At 49.8% G+C, this 10,587-nt stretch overlaps 1 protein-coding gene across 1 annotated transcript; it reads right to left on the bottom strand.

Moving 5' to 3' along the window:
* Positions 1-332: 332 nt before the first annotated feature.
* LOC122430921 (pregnancy-associated glycoprotein 2-like) lies at positions 333-9,943 on the bottom strand. The gene is made up of 9 exons (XM_043451874.1): positions 9,841-9,943; positions 8,599-8,749; positions 7,622-7,739; positions 7,415-7,533; positions 5,874-6,073; positions 4,839-4,955; positions 3,200-3,344; positions 3,014-3,112; positions 333-650 (listed from the first exon to the last, which is right to left on the bottom strand). Exons 1-9 carry the CDS (start codon positions 9,891-9,893, stop codon positions 489-491), a joined length of 1,164 nt encoding a protein of 387 aa, XP_043307809.1. The 5' UTR covers positions 9,894-9,943; the 3' UTR covers positions 333-488.
* Between the last annotated feature and the right edge of the window lie 644 nt (positions 9,944-10,587).

Raw genomic sequence — 10,587 nt, 5'->3', positions numbered from 1 at the left:
GATAAAACCCTGGGGCAGGCAGCTTCAGACTCCCTCACTAGGTATAAAGGCCTGGGGGAAGAAAGCTGTCAGGTAAGAGAATCAATGATGAGAGAAGAGAAACAGCCAGGGAGAGAAAGAGTGAGCTGATGATTTCTTATTTCTTGGGTCCAATCTCTGAGACCTTTAGATCTCTGGTTCCTGCGTCCCAGACCCTCAATGTCCTTCCAATAAGTCTCCCCTTTTCTTGAAGCCAGTTGGAGTTGGGCTCCTCTCACTTGTGGTTGAGACTTGATTCTAGATCCTGCCCGGTTATGATGCACCTCCCAGACCCAAAGAGAGGCACCCATTCATATCAGCACCACTGAGATGAATCTTTTATTCTTTACTGAGAATAGGGCTTTGCAGAGCCTCAAGCATAGTTCACCAGCATCCCTGGGTGGGAAGGCCCTGCATGTGAGTGAGTGTGTGTTTGTTCGGCCCTGACTGATTCCTGTGGCAGCCCAGATTTATGCTGCAGGAGCCAGGCCAATCCTGTTATTTCCTCGGTCATAAACTGAGAAGTACAGCCTCAGGAAGACATCACCCAGGATCCAGGTCTCTGAGGTTTCCGAAGGGTTCAAGAGCTCTGTGCCCCCCTGAAAGCTGCTAAAGCAGATCTCCTGAGAAATCTGGGGGAGACAGAAATACACACCAGTTAGCCTGAGCCCTTACCTATCACCCCCCTCAATATCCAGAGCAGACAGCTTTTCCATTTTCCCCCTCCTTTGGGAAGAATCAAGTGGTTCTCTCAGCAACTGCAGAGGTGGGGGTATAGGAACAAGAAGGGCCAAAACACGTGGTTGTCAGGACAGGGGTGTGGGGAGGGGAGGATTGGGAGTTTTGGATTATCAGATGCAAACTAATATACATGTGCTTATTCGCTCAATTGTGTCCAACTCTTGTGACCCCATAGACTGTAGCTTGCCAGTCTCCTCTGTCCATGGGATTCTCCAGGCAAGAAGACTGGAGTGGGTTGCTATTTCCTTCTCCAGGGGATCTTCCTGACCCAGGAATCAAATCCAGGTCTCCTGCATTGCAGGTAGACTCTATTGATTGAACTACGAGGGAAGCCCACAGTTAAACAACAATGTCCTACTGTATAGCACAGGAAACTGTATTCAGTAACGTGTGATAAACTGTGACAGAAAAGAATATGAAGAAGAGTATGGATATACTTGTACATATATAAAACTGAGCGACTTTGATGTATAACAGAAATTAACACAACATTGTAAATCAGCTGTATTTCAATGTGTGTGTGTTAGTTGCTTGGTTGTGTTCGACTGTGCGACCCCACAGACTTTAGCCCTCCAGGCTCCTCTGTCCTTGCAATTCTCCAGGCAGGAAGACTGGAGTGGGTAGCCATTCCCTTCTCCAGGGGATCTTCCTGACCCAGGGATCAAACCTGGGTCTCCTGCATTGCAAGCAGGTTCTTTACTATCTGAGCCACCAGGGACGCCCAACACTTCAATAAATTTTGGTTAAAAAGTACAAGAATGGCCTGAAGTTCCCCTCACACTCTAAGTTACTTTCAGTATGACCCCAATCGCTGTTTTCTCTGCAGAGAATGGCTGTTCTTCTCCCCATTCCCCACAACCCATTCTTTTTACAAAAATTTTAAAATTTTGAATTGGAGTATAGCTAACATTATGTGATAGTTTCAGATGGACTGCAAAGGGACTCAGCCATACACATACATGTATCCATTCTCCTCCAAACTCCCCTCCCATCCAGGCTGCCACATAACACCAAGTAGAGTTCCCTGTGCTACACAGTAAGTTGTTTTTGGTTATCCATTTTAAATATAGCAGTGCCCACAACTGGTTATTATACTGCGCTAAGGCCTTCTAGGGCTTCCCTGGTGGCCCAGCGGAAAAGAATCAGCTTGTAACGCTGGAGACTTAAGAGACATTGGTTCGATCTCTGGGTCGCGAAGATCCCCTGGAGGAGACCATGGCAACCCTTTCCAGTATTCTTGCCTGGAGAATCCCCATGGACAGAGGAGCCTGCTGGGCTATGGTCTACAGGGTGGCAGAGCTGGACACAGTTGAAGTGGCATAGCACACACACAGACCCTCTAGGAAGCCTTCCTGACCCACACTCACCAACCCTGGATACTCCAGGCTGGCTTGGGTGACTTACCCTGGTGCTCCTCCGGTCTGCAGCTCTCATCACCCCTAATCTGTCCCCAGCTCCCCTTTGCACAGCCCCTGGGGGTGCCATTTGCACATAATCCAGTGTAGATTCTACTTGACCAAGCAGACTTCCTCATGCCTCCATGAGTCTGGGGGTTTAGAATTACTGAAATTCCCTCTCTTCCTCAAAGCCTTCTTTGAGCCCATCAGCCTGCCCTGAACTCCCATAGGGAGCTGACATTAAGTCTTCACCCTGGGCTGGGGCTGTGCAGTCACTGTGCACCCTTTATTCACCTTAGCATCCAGCCTTCCCCACTGAGGGGTCTGGTACCCCAACTCACAGAGGAGGGACTGTGAGTGCAAGGGGAGGCTGCAGCCAAAGACTAGGGTGACCATGTAATTTATCATCCCAACCCACACACTTTCGAGAAGGGAAGAGAGACTGTTAGTCACTATACTGGGACAGGACACGGGGACTGTTTCCAGCCAAACCCTCCCTTGTCACTTGGCTTATTTCAGGGATTACTAGAATTGACTTTCCGTGTTCATGCATCTGAGGGCACTGGTTGAACTGAGACTCTGTGAGGCAGAGGCCCTTAGTGTTCCCTTCTCCTTGTGCCAGGCATCATGCCAGCAAGGGGTGGTGTCTCCACGTTTATTTCAGGAGGATGGATGTCCCAGACTGCCCTTCACTCTCACGTGGCTGGTTTTGTGGGAGGCACTGGCCCAGCCACAGGGGCTCAGCAGCATCTGCAATGGTGTAACCTGGCCTGCAGAGGGCGCCCTCCTCCCAGCAGCAGCCCAAGGGTTCCTGCTAGTCCCAGTTTGAGAGCCAGCCCCCTGCATTGCCCCCTCACCTGCTGGACGTAGTAATGAGGGGGCACAGTGTAGATGATGCCGTTGATGGTGAGGAGGAGCACAGGCAGGCTTTTGATGGCATCACATAAAAGCACTTGCTGCAAGACAGAGAGGAAGACAGGTGGGCCCAGGTGATCCTAGGTGTGGAGGGAGCCCAGGAGGGATGCTGTGGCGTGACCCTTCACCTTGTCATCCAGGATAGGCTTGGGGTTGATGAGCTTCAGGATGTTGGTGACCAGGTGAGTTGGCCCAACCAGCGACGAGGTCCCAGTATCCACAATGGCCTGACATCCTTGGGAACAACCAACCACATTCCCGTTTATGGAGATGCTGAGAGAAAGTGGGACAAAGCAGGCACCAGGTCACTCTGAAGTCTCCCCCACGACTGCCCCCTCCCTGACTGTCCGTGAACAGCCCTTCAGCTCTTGCCCAGACTCTGCTGTCCTTTGTTCTGGTCACATCACCCTTTTGACTTCCTTTCAGTTCTTAAATGTACCAGGTTCTTTCATGTCTCAGGGCCTGGGCAAGTGCTGGTCACCCTTCTTAGACCATCCCCTCTGTCTCATGAATTTCTGCTCCCCTTTCAGGTTCTAGATTAATTGTCACTTTGTCAGGGAAGACTTCGCCCCAGACTAGATTGGGCTCCTGTCTTGGTCACTCTCTGTAGACACTTCTTCATGTCTAGCAGGTACCAAAGTGGTAATTCATTACGTGTGTGAGTCGTTTCACGTACATCTGCCTTATTAGGTGTATGGGCAAGTTGTATCGTTACTGCCTCCCTAGGTGCCCAGCATATGGCAGATGCATAATGTGTGTTTGTTGAATGAATGAATGAAAAAATGAAAGAGGAACACCCAGAGACCTGTTATCTGTCAAGCGACCAATAATAGTTCAACCCACACAGTGAGGAGGGAGGTTCCCTGGGGAAGCAGATGCTTAAAGTGGGGGTGGGGGAGACACAGGCTGCCCTGGGAGAGGGCGTGTCCCATCACTGCCCCCTCACCCGGCTCAGACACTGAGGTCCAGGCCAGAGGAGCATGAGCCAATCCAGGGGACCTCCGAAGGACAGGAAAGCTTTTGTCTGAGGATATCATAGAGAATCCCATTAATTACTGCCCCTTGTTCTTAGGCCACTTCTGAATCCCAGCTTCCTGATTCGGTCACAGCCCCTGCCCCACTGTGTCCCCAGTTTGGGGAGTAAGTAGCACTGGTTAGGTGGGGTGTCTCTTTTTATGCGTTGCTCTCAGGTCTCAAGATTTCAGCCACCCTCTCTCCACTGCTGGGTAACTTCTCCCTGAGGAGACCAGTTTTCCCGGTTTGTCCTGGACTTTTTCTCTATTTCAGCTGACAATTCTGTATACTGAGGACCCCCTTGGTCCCAGATAGCCTTGGTCAGTAGGTCCTCTTATCGCAGCTCTGTTCAGGTTGGTGAAATTCCCCCTGATTCTCTTTTCACCACACTGTAGGGTCCTCTAACCAGGCTCCCCACCTCTCAGCACAGGGGTAGAGCCCTCCCCAGCTGCCCAGGCCTCGCTGGACCCTTTCAGGACCCTGGTCAGAGGGCTGGTCAGGAGCCCTGGGGCAATTGTGAACCTACAGGTGATGTGTGTATCTGCGTTTGTGTGTCTGTGGGTGTGCTTGTGTGTATCTGTGTGCCTGTGTGTGTTTCTGTGTGTCTCTGTGTGTGTTTTATGTGTGTCTTTGTGGGTGGAGTGTGTGTCTGTGAGGGACTGAGTGTCTGTGCATGTACTTGTGTGTGTCTGCTTGTGTTCCTGTGCAGGTGTGGGAGCATCACTTGGGGTGACCCTCGGAGGGGAGACTTACCTGCTCATGGCTACCTGCCAGAAGCTGGTTCGGGTCACCGGTACCCACTGGATTTTCCCCTTGTGGTAGGTGTGGTCCACCCCACCAAACATCACCACGCTGCTGTTTCCTGGCTGGCTGAAGAGAGAAGGATGAGGGGGCTCACTGGAGGAGAGACACGCCAGACACTGTCTGAGGGCTGTGCTTCTCCATCCATCAGAGGCGCTATTATGGTCCCCATTTTACAGATGCAAAAACTGAGGCTCTGAGGGATTGAGTACCTGACCAAAGTCAGTCAGCATCTAATGAGTATCAGAGAAGAGGTTTGAAGCTGGGCAACCTGGACTGCATCTGACCACTCATCCTTCTGAAGAGGACCTGGTCCCCTCCAGCTACCTGAGTGCTCAGATATACCCTCAGAGGACTTCGTGCTGGAGGGGTCTGGCTTCCTCCTTGTCTAACCTTTCAGTTTTCATAAAAGTCGAGGCCTGAGGGTGTTATGGCATAGGTTCAGGGTCACCCAGGGTTGGTTTCACTGGTCTGTTCCCTGTGCCATCCATGGCACTCCAGATTCAGCAGGCTCCCCACCTCTTCTTTCTCTGTCTTAAAATTCCTAGTATATTTTGAACACAGGGTCCCATGTTTTCATTTTACACGGGCTCCTGCGAACTGTGTAGCTGGTCTTGTGTTCCCGGTAAATTGTTAGTGAGGAAGGAACATTCCTGCCATCTCTCTCCTTCCTTCCATATCAAATTCGTCAGGGAATCCTGTTGCCTTTTCCTCCAATCCATTTCCTGACACCTTCCATTGCTCTTCCTCTTATCTCCACTGCCTTAGACCAAGCCACTGCTCTTGAGCCCAAGAGCACGGTTATGTTCCAATAAAACTTTACTTACAAAAACCAGTGATGGGGCCAGATGTGACCCTGAGGCTGTAGTTCTCCTGAGTTAGACTATCTATCATGAAAATTCTGGATTAGGTAGTCTATAATTTTTCATGCGGCTGCAAGCATTGTACAGCTAATTTGAAGAGAGGTCTGGTCTATCTCAGACTTACGAGCTCAAGTAGAAGGCAAAGACTGGCTCAGAAATGACTCTCTGATTCTTCAGGTTGTCGAAGACTGGGGTGGTACCTCGGACGGCGAGGCTGGGGTAGGCCAAGCCCAGGAGGCCATCATAAGGTACTTGTTCCAGGATCCCACTGGACTGATTCTGGCTCAAGCCAAAAGTCTGGTTCACAATGACAAGGTTCCCGATCTGTGGGAGAGGAGAGTGTTCCCACATAACGTTTTGGAAAATGGGGTGGGTACGGGTCTGGGGAGGAGATATCATTAGCATTGCAGAGAAGAAGTGAGATCTGGCTATGCCCTGGGTTAATATCACATGGTTAGACAAAGCTGGGACAGGAATTTGGTTTCCACTGGTGTGGGGCTCTGTATTTTAAGAACATCTACTTCTCAGAACTGCAAACACCATCTGAGTCAAATTGGCTTCCTGCCTTCTGTTCAGGTGGGGCGACAGGACGGGACTGAATGGTGCCCCCTTGTGGACAAAGCGAGTAGAGAGCCGGGTAGCCTTCCCTTTGGCGTCACTATGGTCTAATGACAGAAATGAACTGAATGGTGCCCCCTTGTGGACAAAGCGAGTAGAGAGCCGGGTAGCCTTCCCTTTGGCGTCACTATATCTAATGAGAGAAATGGACTGAATTCACTGTAATGTACTGTGGATTAAGCATCTGCCCAGAAAGACAGAAGCCCATTTATACAACGTCGCTGGCAGGGTTCTTATGAAAACTCTGCCTGGCAAACCGGCTTTTCAGGGTGTGAACACTTGTGTGTGAGTGCCTGTGTGTGTGAGAGAGAGAGAGACAGAGAAACACGGGGAGCGCACACTCAGGCACTTAGGGGGAGGCAAGACATAGATTTTATTAGACTCTCAAGGGCCCCCTAGAGTGAGAATGCATTTATCAGGCCCCTCCCACATCTACGACTCCTACTTTACCTGCCTGGATACCTGAAATCCTGTGCTGCCCCCAGGGACCCCAGATGAGTTTTAACCTCTTCCCAAATTCCCACGCCTGCTTGAGTCCTGACTGGCCAGTCCAGCTCCACCGCTTACCACATGTGTGACCTTGGCCATGCCCTTGCTCTCTGTACCTCAGGTCCCTCACCTGTATCATGAGCTGATCATAGTACCTGCTGCGTGGGTCGCTACCAGATTAAAGAAGTTATTAGTGTGAACGTGCCTGGTAGAGTTTCAGAGAATATAAAAGTGGGAGCTTTATTCCCCCACCTCCCTACTCCCAGCAGAGTGAACCTTGGGCTGCTCATGGCCAAAGGAGCTCTGAATCCACCCCCCAAGCCACTCTCTGGGTTGGCCACCGTGGGAGCTTGTGTGTCTGCAGGGACGCTGTCTCCCCAGGCAAAGGCCCCACCCAGCAGGTGGCCAGCCACTAGGGGACTTTGGGAAGCGGTCGTGTTTGGCAGGGCCACAAGGGAAAACTCCAGTGGGTACCTTCCCAGCTGGTCCTGCATCTGTTTTGTGAGCAGTGGCCGCTCCCAGGGCCAGCTCTGACTCAGCCCCTAGTTTCCATGTTACCTGAATGGTGTCACAGCCAAGAACTCCGTTCATACTCCCAGAGCCGTAGCTGAGCCTGATTTTCTGGTCCAAATGCCGGAAGGTGGTGGACTTCTGAGGGTTGAATCTCTTGTGTTTTGCTGCCGACACAAGAGATGGGTATCCGTCAGGTGCCAAGATGGAGAAGGGGGTAGGGAGAGGACACGATGGGCGGAGGCTGGTACTCACAGCAGGAGGGACTTTGGCAGTCGACAGAGGGCACCCACAAGTCAGATGAGCCGGTGTCAAAGTTGACCTGGAACTCTTGAGGAGGTGTTCCAATGCTGATCTTACCAAAGTAGACCATCTACAGGGGCCAGGGAGGGGAGTTTAGGGCAGACCTGGCTGCCTGGATGCCCCCTGATTCCTGGAGTCCTGCCTCCCTCTGGGCATCCCAGGTCTCCAGAAATCACTTTGCAACTGCTACCCGCACCCCACCCCCCACCCCGCCCCCGCCCCACAGCCTCTGCTCAGACCAGTCCCTTCATTTGAGAAGCTCTGCAGTCTCCTCTTTAAGGCCCAGTCTCAGGGCCTCCTTCTCCAAGTGGCCTTCCTAGGTCACCCCAGGCCAATCCTTCTAAACTCAGAGCATGTCCTGTCAGCAACACGCAGGAGGCCCTTTCGTTTGACATGTATTCAATCTTTGCCTCTCTCTCAGCCTAGCCTGTGCATTGTTGAAGAAGATAAAGCTCTTTTGTTTTTTAAAATCACTATAGTGTTAATTTTTTATGATCTCACATGCCTTCGGGGCTCAGTAACTTTTTAGTGGTGTCATTCCCGGGTCTGTGGAGGGTGAACTTTCTCTGCCTGGGTTTCACACTTGATGCAGTTGGCTTCACCTTTCGATCAGTCATGGTTCACCCTTCATCTGTAACTGAGTAGCTCACTTTGTTCAGAAAGAACAATTTCTCTCAAACTCCTGCCACATCTTTAACACAGAAATGGATGTTTACTTGCCCCCTGGTCATGCCGGACCCAGTCACCACAGACCAAGAGTTGAGGGTGAGAGTGACTTCTTCTCTGGGAACGGGGTCCCTTTTCCCCCGTGTTTCTGCCTCTTGCAGAAGCCCCACCCCAATCCCCCACCTGACACCTCCAGATGAACCCCAGTGCTAGGCCAGACCACCAGGGGGCGTTGTGGAGCACCATCCTCCCAACACACTCACATTCTGGAAATTCCTCAGTCCGTGAGAAGAGAATTTGTGGTCAGGATGAGAATTCTGGGACAGGCTGTGAGATTGTTCATCCAGGAATTTTTCCTGCAACTGTTTTTCCCTGATAGGTTCTTGCTTGATCTTCATCTTCGTTAGAGGGATTCTTTCACCGAGCATGGGGAAAAGGAAACAAGGATGGGGCAGCAGTCAGTTGTCCCTGTTATATTATGACTGTCATACTTGACATTGTCATGGTACTTTGTAGTTTTTAAGCCTTTTTATGTGTCACCTTTATTATTAGAATACTGTGAAGAGACCATGGCAAAGACCTAGGTCTGACTACAGACTCTGTCGTGTAATCTTGGGTAAGCCATATGACCATTTGGAGTCTCAATTTCTCTACTGGTAAAAAGGTGGAATGTAATAATCCCCCTCCCCCATATGGAATGTTTTGGGTATTAAGTGAGATGATGGATATAATGTTTCTGATATATAGGAAGTCTCAACAGTGACAGCCAGTACCATTGCTATTGCCATCCCACTGTATCTTTTTCAAAGAATCTCTGGGAGTGACATAGAAGGGGATCATTATACTATTTTTACAGGGGAAGAAAGGAAATGCAGGGAGTTTGTGACTTGTTTGTGGTCATACATCTTGTTAGAGATAAAACAGCATAGAAGTAGCCCTCCTCATCTCCCTTCAAGGCGCTAGCAGAAAAGATGGATGAGAGTAAATGTCAGGGGATGGAGAATAAATTAGAGAAATTAAGAGTCTAGAGAAGTAAGGAAGAATCAAAATAGAAAAAAACAAAACGAGACTTCTGCATGCACAGAGATATCAAGAGGTGGAGAGATGGAAAAGAGAGATACACAGATGGAGACACTGACACATACGCACAGAAGTGGAGAGAGAGCAGAGAGAAGACCTAGAAGCAAATGCAAGAGAAATGCTGTTTCACAGGACCACACATACAGTTGCATAGGTTGTGCACTGAACAATTCCAAGAAGTGCCGTTTTCACATAGGTCATGATGTGATTGGCACCCGCAGAGTTGTGCAACCAGCAGGTGTGCCCCAGAATGCCTGGGCCCCACAGTGCTCTTGACAAGGGTCTCATCAATAAGTGAGAATTGATCTTTAAGACTGCCATGGAATGACTACTTTCTCTTCTTACCCTGGTGGGTGGAAGAATAAGAGGATGACAAGAGAAATCCCCAAAAAAGAGATGATGCTACTAATAGTCCCCTTACTTACATGACTATGCACTCTGAGAGGGCCACCAGCCTGAGGAGCACAAGCCACTTCATGCTTCTTTCCTGGTTTCAAGTACTCAGGGAATATCGAGTTCTGAGCTTGCAGTGGTGAACAGGAGCTCCTAGTTATATATACTCTGACCTGCCCTAATTGTCCCCTTTAGGCTAATGGTGGATCTGATAAGAAATATGAACCTCTCCATAAAATCTTTACCTCTATCCATCTCTGTGTGTATTTGACTTGGAAAATTCTCAGAATACAGAGAGACTACTGTAATCTCTTCCTTGAGACTTGGGTGGAAAATTAAACTAAACTAAAGTGGCAAAACTCTTGCCAACTGGGGCACAAAACACTGCTAATAATGTGATAAAAGTAAATGCTGGGGGCCTTGCTAGACATGCGTGATCTCATGTGGTCTTTCTAGACACTTCCCGAGATGTGCATGGCTGTGCTCAGTTGGGGAGGAGAGTGCTAGGAGGAAAAAAAAGGTCAAATGGCAAAGTGAAGACTTTAGGGGCAGCCCAGTGACATGTGAGTGACTAGGTAGTGGGACATTGGCACAGATCAGGGGCACCTTTGATGCCAGTCTGTGTCAAAGATCTAGACTAGAGCCATATTACAAACTACACAGTTTTAGTATTGGAAAAAATGTGATGCAGGCATCCACAAGATACTATATCATCCAATAAACATATAAGGAGAGCCCTGTGTGCTGGGGTCTGGTTAGGATGCTGAAGAGTCAGAGTC

This window comes from Cervus canadensis, chromosome 29 (assembly GCF_019320065.1).
Source record: "Cervus canadensis isolate Bull #8, Minnesota chromosome 29, ASM1932006v1, whole genome shotgun sequence".
In the NCBI taxonomy this organism is placed as follows: domain Eukaryota; kingdom Metazoa; phylum Chordata; class Mammalia; order Artiodactyla; family Cervidae; genus Cervus; species Cervus canadensis.
This window is presented reverse-complemented; position numbering and strand designations above follow the sequence as displayed.